This window comes from Cervus elaphus, chromosome 6 (assembly GCF_910594005.1).
Source record: "Cervus elaphus chromosome 6, mCerEla1.1, whole genome shotgun sequence".
Lineage (NCBI taxonomy): Eukaryota > Metazoa > Chordata > Mammalia > Artiodactyla > Cervidae > Cervus > Cervus elaphus.
This window is the reverse complement of record NC_057820.1, coordinates 23,844,993-23,862,497: the sequence shown is the minus strand read 5'-3', so window position 1 is coordinate 23,862,497 and position 17,505 is coordinate 23,844,993. Positions and strand designations below refer to the sequence as shown.

Sequence of the window (17,505 nt, the reverse complement as noted above, 5' to 3'; positions counted from 1 at the left end):
ATCTAGTTTCTAATGTCTTTGGTTTCAAAAAGTTCAGGAAAATAAAATCAGTTTTCCTAAACAGAGCACATGTCATTATAACCAAACACTCCCCTTTTTAGTGCTTAGAGATACAGAAATGGTCAGAGTCATACTCGCAATCTTATTATTTCAGTTTCACCAACAGCTGAAGAATCAAAGAGATAGCTGAGAACTGAGAAACCACAGAAAATTCCTTTTTTCCAGTGAGAATTAAATAAGGGCATAGATATGCTTCTTGGGCCATAAGAACTTTTCAGGGACTCTGCTTTTAGAAAATAAGATTTCCAGCACTACTATAGCTAGATAACCTCCTACAACTCATCTTGTTTCTGTGTTTATTTTATACTACATTTATAATTATAATACATCTATAATAACAGTAAGAAACAGTTTACCCATATTCTATTCCATACTACTTTAGAACAATACTTCTTACTTTCTCTCCTCTCACCTCAACCAAATAATCTCTACTCTGCTTCTCCTTTCTGTGAACCATGACCCTTTCTAATCACATTAAACTCACTCTTAAACCTAAACCAAATAGAAATTTTTATTGTATATGCAGTATAAGATGCTATAAAATGTGTTCTTGGGTCCTTTCAAGTAATCATGGGAGTTACAAAAAATAATCTGCTAGAAAAGGTAAGCTTAGAGAGTGAGATAAATAGGGAAGAAAAGTGGATATTCACCATTCTAGATATATTTGTACAACTCTTTTAACCACTGAAAGCATTTTCACATTTTTGGTCATTTTAGCCCCATAAAAAACCTCTGAAGTCAGGCAGAACAGTTATTATTAACATTCACACTGGAAAGGTAACGAAACTGGCATAAAGCAATGTTCCAGATTAAATAAATGGGAAAGCTAACACTGGAAACTAGAAATCACAACCTCCGATTTTAAAGTTCTAAATGCAACCACCATCTATGACAGACAAAATTAGTAACTGAGAAACTAGTAAGACAGGATTATCAGAATAGGTTATTTTGGGACAATACTATATAATCTACAAATGAATGCCCTCTTCTCAACCACAAAACAACCTGTCATAAAATGGAAGGCAAAACAGGACCTGGTCTTACCTGGTGTCTTTGAGACAGAGAGCAGAGGCAATACAAGGACTAAGCACCACGACAACCTAGTTGCCAACCCTATTGAAGAGACTGCCTCGTCACAGTGTAATTAATGGTCACACTGTTCTAAAACTGCTGTTTTCATCTTTCCCTTTCTCACTGATTTGAAGCAAAGTATGATTAGATCAGAACAGCTAACCTCAGGAACAGCAAGTATGTCTAGTATCTAGGTCTGGTTTCAGCTCCATTTTTCGACATTTTCGATTTCTTCAAATCGTGCACTGGGCTCCAAGACTCCATTTCTACTAACTGTTTAGTCTATAGGACAAAATATGGCAAAGAGAAACTTTTTGACTTTCAAAAATTTACCTATAGTAAGTTTTCCAAACACACACAGAGAGACAAAATACATGCCCATATGCATATGTGTGTTTTACAAAATATTTCAAAGTGAAAAAAATTCACAGCATTTTAAATAATTCAAGTCTGTTTTCAAATAGTCGGTTGTCTAAAGTTTCCTAAATAACAGTTATAACTGTTAGTTCAAAATCTTAATTACCTCTAATAAACTATCAAGGCATTTTAGATTTCCCTCTCAAAACTGTGAAAGGAATGAAAAATGATAATATCATCGTTCAGAAAGAAACAATGGCAAATGGAAAAACAAGCTGATGTCACATCTCATCACATCTCATCAGTGTTATCAGTAATTTTTTTTAAATTATGATGTTTCAAGGAAATTTGTGTGTGAATACAGGTAACAAATATGAAATTCAAGGTAATTTTTCCAAATGAGATAACCTTCTAAGAGGTACAAGTGATATCAGAAGCAGAAATAAGTCTAAACAACAAGGACCTAGTATATAGCACAGGGAACTATACTCAATATTTTCTAATCACCAATATGAGAAAAGAATTTGAAAAAGAATATATATATGTAAAACAGAATCACTCTGCTACAGACCTAAAACTAACACAACACTGTAAATCAACTATATTTCAATAAAAATATATATATATACAAGTTGTATACACATAAAAGAAGTCTAAAGGCTCCGTTCAGCACGGTGGTTAAACGCACAGACTGTGCGTTAAACGCACAGACTGTGAAGCCAGGTACTCTCCATGTCTTGGCTTCCCCATCTGTAAGAATGAGGAAACTCCTAACTCTGAGGACTGCTTTAAAAATTAAGATAATCAGTGTGAATAAAAGAAAAAAGCTGACATGCAAATGCTACAAAGTAATGGCTATTGTTATGCTAAAATTTGTAAAAAAGAAAAAAAAAAGATATCACATCAACCTACTAGAAGAGTATATAGCATATTCTGACCTCAGATACTACAGGGCTGTGTACTAATTATTAAACAAATGAAAAGAATCTATTAAAATAACAAGTCATGCTGGTAATAAATAGGCCTACATTAATAAAAACATTGAAATGCTTTGTTATAACAGGAAAATAGTCACAAGTGTTTATGTGCCTATTCCATTAGTAGATGATTTCCTATCTAATGTATCAAACCTAAGTTATTAACTATATAATACCACCTCTATCTCACTCCATACATTTCAGTCTTCTGAAGGCTGGAGGTGCTTTCAAATTTTCCACTGTAAAACTGGCAGCCTTTATGAGGCAAAAATATACTTCTCTCTTTTCCTCAAGATGATAACCAAAAGAATCTGCCTCTAACCATCTAGTCACTCAGCCAGCTATTCAAAAGATAGCCTTCTATGAAATAAGGCCATTTGCAGCAATATGGACGGACTCAGACCTCATCACACTAAGTCAAATCAGTCAAAAAGAAAATGAAAAATAACGTATGGTAACACTTATATGTGGAATCTAAAATATGACAAAAACAAACCTATCTAGGAAACAGAAACAGACCTTTAGACACAGGGAACAGATCTGTGGTTGCCAAGGGGAAAAGGGAGGGGAGGTGGAGGGTGGATGGACTGGGAGTTTGGGGTTAGCAGATGCAAACTAATGGATAAAGAATAAGGTCCTACTGTATAGTACAGGGAACTATATTCAGTATCTTGTGATAAACCACAATGAAAAAGAATATTAAAAAGGAATGTATATATATATATAATGGAATCACTTTACTGTACAGCAGAAATTAACACATTGTAAATCAACTATATTTCAATAAAATAATAAATAAATAAAAGAATGACACAGAGAGTAATATAATAACTTCATAATTCCAAACCAAAAAAAGAAAAAGAGACAGACATAGCCTTCTAAGCTTGTTACGGTTCTTAACCCTCAAGTCAGAAATGCAATTCCTAAATTCAATGCACACAGCATCATAAACCTAGTAAGAGAGAAATACTAAAATTGCAAAGGATTACAGAAAGAGAAATATGACAATAATAAAAATATTTCTGGGACACTTAATGATTTAAAAAGTACCTCTCCATTCATTATCTCATTTAATTCTTGTAACTACCTCTGAATATATACTTTTTTCCATTTTAAACTCAAGAATATTAAAGCACAGAGGCCTCTACAAGATTGTTCATATATTTTAATAAGAAGTCATAATAGGTTTATCTTTGACTGTACTTTCATCAACTACATTATAGCCCTGAAAAAACAAAAAGGTCATGTTTTCTGTTTTCCATTTCAGGTCATGACCACTTTCCATTGTTTTGTTTCAATCAATCCTTTAACTCCCTACCTCTATAAGCTCTGTGCTTCTCTTCACCTTCCCTTATCTATCCAGGCATATCTCTAACACATATATACCATACTATACTGTGATATTTACTCCTTCCTTTTCCTACTGGAGCTCTGAGTAGGATCAGAAACCATGTATTTTTGGTTCTACAGTGACTAGCACAGCACTCATCATAAAGCAAATGCTCAGTAAACATTTAGTGAATAAGCGACTAAGCTTCCCTGCTGGCTCAGACAGTAAAGAATCCACGTGCAATGTGGGAGACCCAGGTTCAATCCCTGGGTTGGGAAGATCCCCTGGAGAAGGGAACAGTTACCCACTGCAGTATTCTTGCCTGGAGAATTCCATGGACAGAGGAGCCTGGCAGGCTGCAGTCCATAAGGTCCTTTGATTTGGACACAACTGAGTGACTTCTCGTAAGATGAGAAATAAACATACACAGTATTAACTGGAAAAGGTGAAAAGTTGATAAAAAAAAAATGAATGATTCTGAAAAGGGCCAACTAAAAGCTGGCTTAAAACTCAATATTCAAAAAATTAAGATCATGGCATCTGGTCCCATCACTTCACGGCAAAGAGAAGGGGAAAAAGTGGAAGAAGTGACAGATTTTATTTTATTAGGCTCCAAAAATCACTGAGGATGGTGACTGCAGCCATGAAATTAAAAGATGCTTTGCTCCTTGGAAAAAAGCTATAATAAACCTAGACAGTGCATTAAAAAGCAGAGACATCACTTCGCTGACAAAGGTCCTTCTAGTCAAAGCTATGGTTTTTCCAGTAGTCATGTACAGATGTGACAGTTGAACCATAAAGAAGTCTGAGCGCTAGAGAATTGATGCTTTTGAATTGTGGTGCTGGAGACGACTCTTTGAGAGCCCCCTGGACTGCAAGGAGATCAAACCAGTCAATCGTAAAGGAAATCAACCCTGAATATTAATTGGAAGGACTGATGCTGAAGCTGAAGCTCCGGTACTTGGCCACCTGATGCTAAGAGCTGATTCACTGGAAAAGACCCTGATGCTGGGAAAGACTGAGGGCAGGAGGAGAAGTGGGTGAGGTGACAGATGAGATGGTTGGATGGCATCACTGACTCAATGGACATGAGTTTGAGCAAATTCCAGAAGATAGTGAAGGACAAGGAAGCCTGGCATGCTGTAGTACATGGGGTCGCAAAGAGTCAGACATGATAACAAATGAAAAAAATCACTAAAAGAAACTTCAGATCACTTAGTTCTAATCTTAAAGGGTACTACTTTCTTTTTTACACCAAAACTAATATTTTACTTCATGGAAATATAAAATAATGATAATATCATATTTAAGTATATACTCCTTTTAATATTTTTAGTGCAATTTGGCAAAAAAGCATAAAAAATATGATAAACATTCTAATTTCCAATACACAGCCTAAGAAATAAAATCTTACCAATAGTTTTAATTTTTATATTACCTGTTTTTCAGCTTTTTGTCTATTTTAGGGTCAAACCAAAGACAATTTCAAATGTGTGGTAATTAAAGAAATTATGCTTTGTTTCTGCAACTCACTTTTCTGTTTTGAAGAATATTGCACAACCGTCCACATGCTTTCTCTCCTGCTCAGACATGATTTTGGCACGTGACTTTGGAGAAAAAAATCCATCATATCCACGCTCCTTCAATGCTGGCAGAAAGAGAGTGAAGTATTGCTCTGTTTCCACTTCCTGAGATGGAAGATACATTATCACCGACATGACAGAGGAAAACTAAGACGTAAAACTGTGCAACACTGTGAGTAAATTGTGACTAAGTTAGAATACTTCATTTAACAAACATTATCTAACTACCTTACCTTATTGATAGCAGCTACCATTTGACAATGGCAGCTCTGTAAAGCCTAAAAGAATAAAAAAATAACATGATTTTCTCAGGTTTACACAGGTAGTTAGTTGGTCCCAAATCTCCTGACTTCCAATTTAGAGTTCATCAGGGAAGCCTGACATGCTGCAGTCCATGCAGCCACAAAGAGTGGGACACGACTTAGTGACTGAACAACCACTACTGTACTTCACTTCCTCAACTGGTAACTGAACAAAATTGAAATACAAAATATGAAAGTTGGTCATATTACAGATTAAGAAGTAGGGAATTTGAAAATTTTATATTAGGAGGTAATTAAAAAAATATTTTGTATTTCTCAACTGTGGTGGAAAGGAATAATAGTCAAAACTGAGAAGTTTAAGATCTATCAACAAAAATCCTACTTAAAGGAATTTTTAGTTACCTGAATACCAATAATCCAATGCTCTGTGTTAATTTGGCACTTATTAAGTTAAGACTAATTTATTACTTGACCCATAATATACTTTTAAGAAATCTTTCCAAATGAAATAATCAAGTGTGACGATAATGATTTATGTGTGCTAATGTTTATAACAACATGATATTGTAACAATGAAAACAAACAGCCTTAATGTCCAACAGCAGGGAAAATGCTAAATCAATTAGTATGTATTCATACAATTGGCTTTGAGAAATTTTAGTAATGCAGAAAATGTATATTAAATGTAATAAGCAAGAAACAAAATACATTAATAGTGTGATCTCTATTTTGAAGACATATCTGTAAATAGGCAAGTGAATGCTTTAAAAAGAATATAATAAATACCCCAGAAATTTTAACCCTGGTAGTTTAAGCAACTTTTTTTGGGGTACAGGATCAGATGTTTTATTATATTATTATTTATATTCTTTTCATATTTCCAACTTCTCTGGAATGAACACTTTATAACATAGTGTTACTTTTATAATAACATTTTAAAAATTATGATGCTTCTTGGCTCAGAGGTTAAAGCGTCTGCCTCCAATGCGGGAGAGACCCGGGTTTAGTCCCTGGGTTGGGAAAATCCCCTGGAGAAGGAAATGGTAACCCACTCCAGTATTCTTGCCTGGAGAATCCCATGGACAGAGGAGCCTGGCAGGCTACAGTCCACGGGGTGGCAAAGAGTTGGACGCGACTGAGCAACTTCACTTTCACATGCTTCATACTATACTTTACTTACTAAGGAAGAGTGTGAGGCTGTTATTACTATAAATACTGAATCAAAGGAGGAAAATTAAATAACATAAGCCTATGCTTATTTGTCTCCATATGCGCTAAGTAGCTTCAGTTGTGTCAGACTCTTTGCAACCCTATGGACTGTAGCCCACCAGGCTCCTCTGTCCACAGCATTCTCCAGGCAAGAATACTGGAGTAGGTTGCCATTCCCTCCTCCAGGGGACCTTCCTGACCCACAGATCGAACCCGTGTCTCATGTCTCCTGCACTGGCATTCGGGTTCTTTATCTCTAGTGCCACCTGGTAAGCCCATATTTGCCTCCTCCTCCCCTCATTTTGTATCAGTTCTCAGTGTTTAAAAGAAAATTTAACTTTTCAAGACTTCTACTACTTTCTTATTTTCCAGAGTCAAATGAATCATGGATAATAACACAAATATAAGTAAATAATAAAGCTACTCTAACACAAAAAAATTTATTATAAAAGTAATGACTTTATTCTTAAGCTATACAGAAAAGGAGGTGTGAAATTATGACACTCAAAATTTTAAAATACCTTAAAGCCTTTAATATGCCTTGAAAACTGCTAAGAAAAGAAGTACTAAAAACTATCTGTAAACCTTCTTGGCCATTCATTAGCTGAGGACTGAAAAGCAGTAAAACACATATTTTAATCAAAAGGTGCTTTAATCAGTTAAATTCAATAAAGTATCTAAATTTCTGAGGTTGCTTTTAAAAATAAGGCAAAAATGCATGATTTATAGTACAATATTATTATATGTTTATCATTGAGGAACAATAGTAGACAAGTAATTTTGTTTTACAGATCCCATTATAAGTTAAATTTATATTTCTTTAAGATTCAATCTTCAGTAGTTTTCTCTTTCGGCAATACCAATGATTTGTTCATAACACAAATTAACATGAATAATGTGGTGAAATTATTTTCACTTAAGAAAACAGTAAATGAGTATAAGTTCATAGCTTATACAAAACCGTTTCACTGTGGAAATATTTAAGAAAATAATTCCTTTGGGTTTTCCTTCAAACACAGAATCTCTCCCAAAAGTAAGATCTTTTGTAATTTTTAGATTCACCTTTAAGTTACAGACAATTCAATCTCTATAGTGTTACCTGAAGACTAATGATATCTGCGTCACAGTTAACAATTTCTTCCATAATTCCCTTTTTCCTGTATTCCCAGTTTAATGCCCAGGATGGGCAATAGCCATATAGCTGCCGGGTGGCATATTTATCACATAACACATTGTAACACATAACCGTGAATGATGCTAAGAAGTGGGAGAAAAAAACAAGACAAAAGGGAGAAAATTAGGCAACCTTTTCTAAAGCAATATCACATGTACACCTACACGATCATACATGCCACACAAACATAACTCAAATATCACCACTGTGAAACACTGTGGGCAAGATTCTGTTAAACTATATAAAAACTTCAGCAGGGTCCATCCACCATACCAAAGTTCTTTTACCAGAATCAGACTTACAGCTCATATTTGAGATTTTTTAAAAGGATATTTTAATAAATAAAAATTCAAGTTTTAGGGAATTCCCTGGTAGCTCAGTGGTTAGGACTCTGCACTTCCACTGTTGGGAACACAGGTTCAATCCCTGGTCAGGTAACCAAGATCCTGCCAGTCATGCGGTGTGGCCAAAAATAATCTAATTTTAAATCAATTTTTACACATAATTTGCTGACCAAAACTTTCCTCTATAAATGGAATAAAAGTAAATTACAAAAGTAAATTTTAATTTTCTTCTCTTTAAAAGGCTTTCATTACCTTTCGTGAACAAAATAGTCACAGTTAGTACTTTTGAGTCTCTTACTTCTCTCACTGCTCTGAGCCAGAAGAACACAGACTAACAAAGTTTAGTTATAAGAGAAACCTTTTTAACCAAATCAAACGCTCATTTTTAAAATTAAATTCTCATTTTAAAATTCCCTTGAACTGTAAAAGGACTGTGCATGCTCAGTTGCTAAGTCATGTCCGACTCTTTGTGACCTCATGGACTGTAGCCCGCCAAGCTCCTCTGTCCATGGGATTTCCCAGGCAAGAATACTGCAGGGGGTTGCCACTTCCTACTCCAGAAGATCGTCCTGTCCCATGGACTGAACCTGCATCTCCTGCATTGGCAGGTGGGTTCTTTACCACTGAGCCACCAAGGAAGCCAGTAAAAGGACTACAAGTAAACTAACAGGAAAACACAGCTTGTATCCCCTGCTACTCAAAAGTGTGCTCTAGGAGCCAGCAGCATCAGCTATCACCTTGTAACTCAGAAATGCAGAACTTTCTGGCTTCACAAAGACTTACTGAACTGGAATCTGCAATTTAACAAAATCCTAAGGTGATTCTATGCACAAGCACACCAGTTTGAAAATCCCTGATTTCTATCACTAATTCTATATCCTAGCTATCCATTAGAATCACGTTATAGAACTTTAAAAAAAAAAAAAAATGTTGATCACTCCAGACTAATTTAGTATGTTAGGATTTGGGCATTAATATTTTTAAAAAGCGTCCCAGGTAATCACAATGGGCAGACATGGGTGAGAATCAAATACTTAATAAACGGTAAGGAATACAAGAAATGAAGTAGCGCTCAACTGAAGTTGACTCAAGAGTCAGATGATGGGAAGATATTATGAGAAACTTAGTTCAGAGGCCTCCTGGGGATCTGACTGGTGGTCATTATGTATACTGGTACCTCTTTCACCATCTAGGATCAATTCTTACATAGTTTAATTACCATTATAGTTTTGGGGCTATAAATCACCCTTTTAACAACTGAACATCCCTAAAATTAAGTATCAGCATTTGGTTACTTCATATTATAACAGTAAAATTTTCATCTTCAAAATAAAATTAGGTATCATAAAAATTATTACTTCTAAGAGGAATATTAATAACAACTTATTTTAAGCAGAAATCCGAATTATAAAATGTCTAATAAACAGAAAGAAGCCCTATAAATGTCAAATTATCATTGGTCTGCACAAAAAGATAAAGGTTTATATTTTCTACATTTACTGCAGTTCAAGAAATGCTGAATCATATAATTAAACTGCTCAAATCTTCACCCCATACCATTTCTATACCCCTGGCCTGGTATCATATTCTGTTTCCAATATAGTAATTTGACTCAGTCTAAATTATCCCTCTACAAGGGATATTAGTCTACCCACTAAAGAAAGATAAATCTAAGTAGTTTAAAATTTTTCAGAAGAAAATTCATTACTCCTCATTTTTCTTAAATCACCAAACCTTATGTGAAGATGCCATTTGGAAAGCTCTATTACAATAAGTAATTTTCAAACCAAGAGCCCCATCATTGTGAAAGATACGAGATTCTTGTCCTTAAGTCTTAGGGTGGACTTTAACTCTACCCACCAGTATTTCTAAACTCATCTACTCAGGGGAGGTAAAATGAAGGCCTAATTTGAAGGTTAATTTCATCATAAAGCCCAAATGGCATTTCAAATGTATCTGAAAAAAGTCAAGAAAGAATAAGAGAAACTATTTTACCTGATGGCAGAATTTGGTCTCGTTCTTTTAATGTAATCCATGGCCTCGGAGGAAGCTGCTCTGGATGAACTGGAAAAAAAATATTTTTTAAAAAATGTAATTTCCTATATTTCTAAAATCAGTATTATTTATTAATTTATAATGTCAAATCAGCTTCTGTTTTCTCTTCAGCTATAACAGCCCACGTGTGTATATGCGAAGTCACATCAGTCCTCCCAATTCTTTGTGACCCCATGGACAGTAGCCCACCAGGCTCCTCTGTCCATGGGATTCTCCAGGCAAGAATACTGAAGTGGGTTGCCATGCCCTCCTCCAGGGACGTTCCTGACCCAGGGACTGAACCGTTGTCTCTTATGTCTCCTGCACTGCAGTGGGTTCTTTACCACTAGTGCCACCTGGGAAATCCATATGGTCTTAAAAATCTAGTACTGAAATATAATGAAGATTTAAAAGCTGAAGGAAGTTGATGAAGAGTTATGCAGAAAACATGAAACTAACATCTGAAAAGGACACGAAGAAATTCATTAATGGCATTTATACTTTCAAGGTATTTATTTTAAAAAGTACCTATTTAAATCCTTAAGTAAGAGGCTTATGTCTTAATTATACACGTAAGCTGTACTCAGTCTTGTTCCCAGCAGGAAAATGAAAGCTACGTGAAGTTTCAACACACTGATGAACAAAATTACTCAAATATTTTTAAAACAGAAAAAAACAAACATGCATGTATAATAAAAACTACTGAATTTTCTAATAGGGCTTTCATTTCCTAATTTTAATCTTTCTTTCATAATGCTGATACAAAGCCAGAGATTAAAATGGCATTGTACATATAGAAAAAAGGAAGGCACTGGTTAAACATTAATTGCTCAGATATGACTGTCAATATTATGGAACTAAATTCTACCAAACTATCAGATGAAAGAAAATGCACTAAGTTAAGATTTAACTACCTCTTTTTTCTTCTCCCTTTTAAACACAATTGCAATTAAAGGACAGTTTGATTCAAGTTTGCAGATTTACCCAGCGAATTAGTGGCTAAGAAATGTATTTCATTTAAGCAGAAACACTCCATCATCACCCAGCCACAGAAATTTTGAACCAAGTATCCAAGATCTTTTTAAAAAGTGTCATTTTACTAACCATTTTAGTGTTCCAAAAGTCTAGCTAAAGGATGCCTCTTTTAGCAGCCATACTGTTCACAAAGTGAAATGAATGTTATTTTGCATAGTCCGTATCTTGCCAGGAAAGTAATGAAGGTCATCATAAGATAACAAACCATCCAGCTGGTTCAACACACTGAATCCTGGAAAATAACCATGCCTCCTAGGAGTGCCGTGCCAGAACTATGGCAACTCTCTCTAAAACAGAAGCTCATTATATAAATATAATGGAGAGTAAACAAAGAACTCCTCAGCTGCTGGGATCCTTATTAGCAAATAGTTAAAAACTCAGAAAGCATGAAAATTATCAAAATAAAACAAAGCAATGTCAACATTCTGATGCTTCCCATATCTTAATACAGCACAATTTAACAGTGTAAATAAAACATATACTATTCCCCCAAAATAATTGAAGAACAAAAACATGGAAAAGATACTGTATCTCACCAGTAACCAGAAGAAACTTAAAAATGAGATAGCATTTATCTACGTTGACAAAAAAAAAATTTAAGTTTAATAATATCCAGGGTTGGTGAGGTGATAAGAAATAGATACTTGCACATACAACTGGTGGGAATACAAACTGGTACAGCTATCTGGATGGACAAATGGGCATCATCTTTTAAAATTTAAAACATTCATGTCCCTGTGACCCACCAATTCTATTTCTTGGGATCAGCCCTATCTGCTTAAAGCAGCAAACGTATTCATTATGCCAATGTTTATAACAGCATAAGTAGTGGTAAATGTTTATCCATTTCACAGAAGTCTATGCCATAGTTTAAAAGAAAAAAAAGATACATGCATGCTAAAGTGGAAAGGTATGTAAGAAATTCTGCTGGGTGAAGAAAAAGTAGAAAATATATAATAATAAGATATATTGTATTAATAATTGGATAATAATATATTATAGTAGGATATGTTGTATTAGAAAAAATTTAAAACATATATGCAAAGTAATACAATGCAAGACAATTTCTACTGGTTTAATTTTTATATATAAATGTCTATAAGGATACACACCCAACTTATAAGTGTGCTTACTTACACAGAAGGGACTGGAATTAAAGGCAGTGGTCAAAGGAAATTCTAGTCTTAACCAGAATTTTAATATTTCTTTCAAAGAGAATAATATATTCATGTGTGACATATATTTACTTAACATTGACTTTTTTCAAAGATAAAACTGCATGGCCAATGATCTGACAAAGGATCAGTCAATTTAGTCGCTCAGTCATGTCCAACTCTTTGCGACCCCGTGGACTGCAGCACACCAGGCTTCCCTGTCCATCACCAACTCCCAGAGCTTACTCAAACTCCAAAGGATAGGACTATATTTATATAAGCTAACCATTAAATAGACTGTTTAATAGCTAAATCTGTATAGGTCTAGCCAAGTACCAGAATGTAGATAAAAATTGAAGACTACTCTCATTATGAACAGAAGAGACAACAGTTAACATCTTTCAACATCATACCTAAAAATGTGATCTAAAACAATTTTCCTACTTTTATCTTCCATACATGCCACACTAAATGCTAGACAGTCCTGAAGCCATGAGGAACAGACCTGGAGGAGGACTGGGGGATGGGGTAAGAGAAGTGTGATTTCCCACACCTCACAGTGATCAACAGCACTGGGCCTGGTGTCCCACAGTGAGGGTGCCAGCTGAGCCTAAAGAGCCAACAAAACCCACATGCTAAACCTAAACTGGGCAGCTGCCTGCTGCTGAGTTTAAAATGTCATGAGTTTCCTAACATACTATTAAAAATATCCAGGACACAAGTGAAAATCACTGGTCATACCAAAGACTAAGAAAATCACAATTAATTTGAGGAAAGACTACCAACAGACAATAACACAGAGGTGATTCAGCTGTTGAAATTATCTGACAGAAATTTTAAAGCAGTCAATGTAAAACTGCTTCATAAAGTAATTACCAATTCTCTTGAAACAGATGAAAAAATAGAAAACCCCAGCAAAAAAAGTGCAAAGTGAAAGTAGCTCAGTTGTGTCGACTTTTTGCAACCCCATGGACTATACAGTCCATGGAATTCTGCAGGCCAGCATACTGGAGTGTGTAGCCGTTCCCTTCTTCAGGGAATTGTCCCAACCCAGGGATCAAACCCAGGTCTCCCACATTGCAGGCAGCTTCTCTACCAGCTGAGCCACCAGGGAAGCCCACAATAGAAGTGGCAGGGCAAAATAATACAGATAACCAAACATAACATTATTGAATTTGAGAACAAATCAAGAGAATTTACTCAATATGAACAATAAAAAGAAAACTGGAAAAAAAAAAAGAACAAAGCTTGAGGAACCTGTGCGTTCCTCAAAAGATCTAAGATTCATAAAATCAAAGTTCAGAAAGAGAAGAGACAGAATGTAGACTTAAAAAGTATTTAAAGAGATAATGACTAAAAATCCCCAAATTTAACAAACCACATAAATATACACATTCAAGAAGATGTACAAACTTCAAGTAAAATAAACCCAAAGAAACCCACACCGATCACATAATAATGAAACTGCTAAAGACTAAAGACAAAGAATCTCAAAAACACCAGAAAAATGACATTACCTAAAAGGGAACAATAGGTTTCTTTCTAAAACCATGGTGCCAGAGGAAGTGACACAATATTTTTTCAAGTGCTAAAAGAAAACTGTCAACCTCAAATTCTGTGGCCAACAGAACTTTCCTTCATAAATCAAGGAAAAATAAAGATGTTATCAAAGGAAAACTAAAAGACTTCGTTGCTAGCAGACTGGCCCTTAAAGAATGGCTAAAGGAAGCTCTTAAGACAGAAAGAAAATGTTAACAGTAGGAGAAATGGAACATCAAAATGGAAGAACAAGGAATGAGTGAAAGGATAAACATAACAGATTAACCTTCTCTGCATGAGCTTCTTATATAGTATCTGACGGCTGAGGCAAAAATTGTAACATCTGTGTGGTACTCAGTTTAAGTAGAGGGCATACTAGAGGCAGTTATAGTTTAAAAGTGGAGAAGCAAAGGGACACAAATAGAAGTAGAGCATCAATAACTGGCTTAAAATTAGAAGACACTGTTATCAATAGACCATTCTAAGTATGTATATTGTGATATCTAAAACGTCATCATTAAGAAAACTATACAAGACAGTATACTCTAAAGCAGCATAAATAAAACAAGATGGTATCCTAAAAAACGTTTTAAATAGCCCATAAGAAACCAAGAAATGACTGATAAAGGAGAAACAAAGGAAACAGACTACAAAAAATAAAACGGCCGATTTCAAGTTCTACATATCAATTCTTACTTTAAATGTAAATGGTCTAATAAATACACAAACTGAATGAGTGGAATCTTGGTCGAACAGATTAAAAAAAAAATCATGTAACTCAAAATATACACAATATAAGAAACTCACTTCAAATACAACAACATAGTGAAGTTGAAACTAACAGGATGTAAATATTAAACAAACAAAAAAGGCAGAGTGATTATATTAATATGAGATAAAGTAGACTTGAGAGTAAAGAAGATACTAGGAACAAAGTCACTCTCTCTCTTTAGTTCCTAATTCATGTCCGACTCTTGCGACCCCATGGACTGTGTAGCCTGCCAGGCTCTCTCCTTGGGATTCTCCAGGCAAGAATACTGGAGTGGGTTGCCATTTCCTTCTCCAAAGAAGGTCATTACACAGTGATAAAAAGATCACCAAGAAGATGCAGCAATCCTAAGTAAGTATACAACAAACAACACAACTTCAAAATACATGAAGCCAAAACTGACAAAGCTGAAAGAATAGACAAATTCACAACTGTGGTTGGCGATTTCAACACTATAATGTCAACATCTGGTAAGACTACTAGATAGAAAATTACAAAACAAAACAAACAAAAAAGAATTAACCACCAGCAGCAACCAACATGATCCACTCGACATGTATAATATATTCCACTCAACAAACTGCAGAATATATACTTTTTTTAAGCACTCATTGAACATTCACCAAGACAGAAATAAAACAAACATCAAGAAATTTAAAAGATGTGAAATAATACAGTGTTACCCAACTGATCCCAAACTGGAATGAAACCAAACGTTAGTAACAGACAACAGGAAATTAAATAACATATTTCTAAATAATCCATGAATCAAAGAGGAAGACTCAAAGGAAATTTTTAAAGATACATTGAACAGAATGAAAATGAAAGTACAATATATCAAAATGAATGGAATGCAGCTACAATAGTTCTGAGAGGGAAACTATATACTGTTGTACTATATATTTACACTGAAAAAGAGGCAAGATTTCAAATCAACAATATACATTTTTACTTCAAACAGGAAAAAGAATGAAATAAATCCAAAGTAAGAAGGCAGGAGAAACTACTAAGATACAGAATGATTTAACAAAGAAAAAACAGGAAAAGATACACAAATGGAAATTCTAACCAAAATAGAACTCATGAAGCTGTATTTTTTTCTTGTAGCTATATTAATATGAAAGTAATAAGAACCGCATAATGCCAAAAGTTTCAAATAACCACAGAAGTGAAACCCATGAAAAGACAGCCCTAATATATGTAATTAGAAGCTGTAAGAACTACAAGAAGAAATAAATCTACAAAGTGGGAGATTTTTTATATAGTTCTATCAGTAGTAAATAAAAACAAAGTAATCATTAAGTATATATAACAAAAACAATTAATAAAACTTTAATATACACAAAATGCTGTGCCAAACAACTACAGAATGCACATTCTTTTTAAGTACATATTTAACATTTACAAAAAGTAATTAAGTAAGTGCTGGGTAATATTATATACAACACATTTTAAGAATTTAAATGAATCAGAGTATGTTCTTTGAACACAATGGATTTATGCTAGGAATCAATGACAAAAAAAAAAGCTAGGAAAAAACCCTAAAAATAAAAAACAAACTTCTAGGTGACTCATCAAAGAAGAAATGAGAGCTTCTAGAAAATATGATGAAATGAACAATAACAAAAATTATTCAAATTAAAACTTGCAGGATGCAGCTAACAGTCATGGTCAGAGGGAGATTCATTAATGAATACATCAGAGGGGGGAGAAGTCTATCAGTGAATGATTCAGGTGTTACAAAAGTTAAGGAAAAAGTAGCAAATGAAACCCAAAGAAAGCAAAAGAAAGGAAAAAATAAAAATAAAAAATTACTGTGAAAAAAATTATATAGTAGAATGACCAACAAAGCTAAAAATTGGTTCTTTTGTTAAAGAAAATATTGATACATCCCTGGACAAGACTATTCATGAAATAAATAGAGGCAACACAAACAACCATATCTGGAATGGAAAAGAGATATCATGATACATTAAATGGACATTAAAACATCATAAAAGATATTGATATCTGAACAACTGTATGCTAACAAATTTGTAGATTCAGATAAAACATGCAAATTACCAAAAAACAAAACTTTCAGAATGACAGAAAGAAAAATGGAAAATCAGAAGAGCATTATAGTTATTAAAGAAATTAAATCAGTAATTCAAACTTCCTACAAAGAAACCTCAGGCTCAGATGTATTCTACCAACTATTTAAGAAAGAAAATCGACCTTAAATAAACTCATCCAAATAACAGAAATGAGGAAATGAATCCCCAGTAACTTTCATGAGGCCAGTATAACCTTTTTATCAAAACTTGACAAGAAAAATCATCAGTCTCACTCAAACACACAAAAAGTCCTAAGTAAAATTTTAGCAAATGGAAATAGAAATATATAAAAAAGATAATAATATATTACAATCTACTTGGGCTTATCCCAGAAATACAAAGGTGGTAATATGGGAAGCCATCAATGCAATTACCAAATTAAAAGAATAAAGGACAAAAATTATATATTCACCTCAGTAGAAAAAAGCATTTGAATAACTCAATATTTATTCATATTAGAAAATAAGAGACTCTCCTAGCAAACTAGGACCAGAAAAAAATTTCCTTACT

General features: G+C 34.2%; 1 protein-coding gene across 4 annotated transcripts in view; it reads right to left on the bottom strand.

Annotated features, from left to right (window-relative positions):
- The window catches only part of CNOT6L (CCR4-NOT transcription complex subunit 6 like), a 113,605-nt gene that overhangs the window by 24,491 nt on the left and 71,609 nt on the right, over positions 1–17,505 (bottom strand). For all 4 annotated transcript variants that reach the window (XM_043906398.1, XM_043906396.1, XM_043906397.1 and 1 more), the window contains 3 exons: positions 10,364–10,432; positions 7,950–8,107; positions 5,329–5,483 (listed from right to left, as the gene is read on the bottom strand). In XM_043906398.1, the coding sequence (XP_043762333.1) occupies positions 5,329–5,483; positions 7,950–8,107; positions 10,364–10,432 (382 nt within the window). The remainder of the gene's footprint in view (positions 1–5,328; positions 5,484–7,949; positions 8,108–10,363; positions 10,433–17,505) is intronic.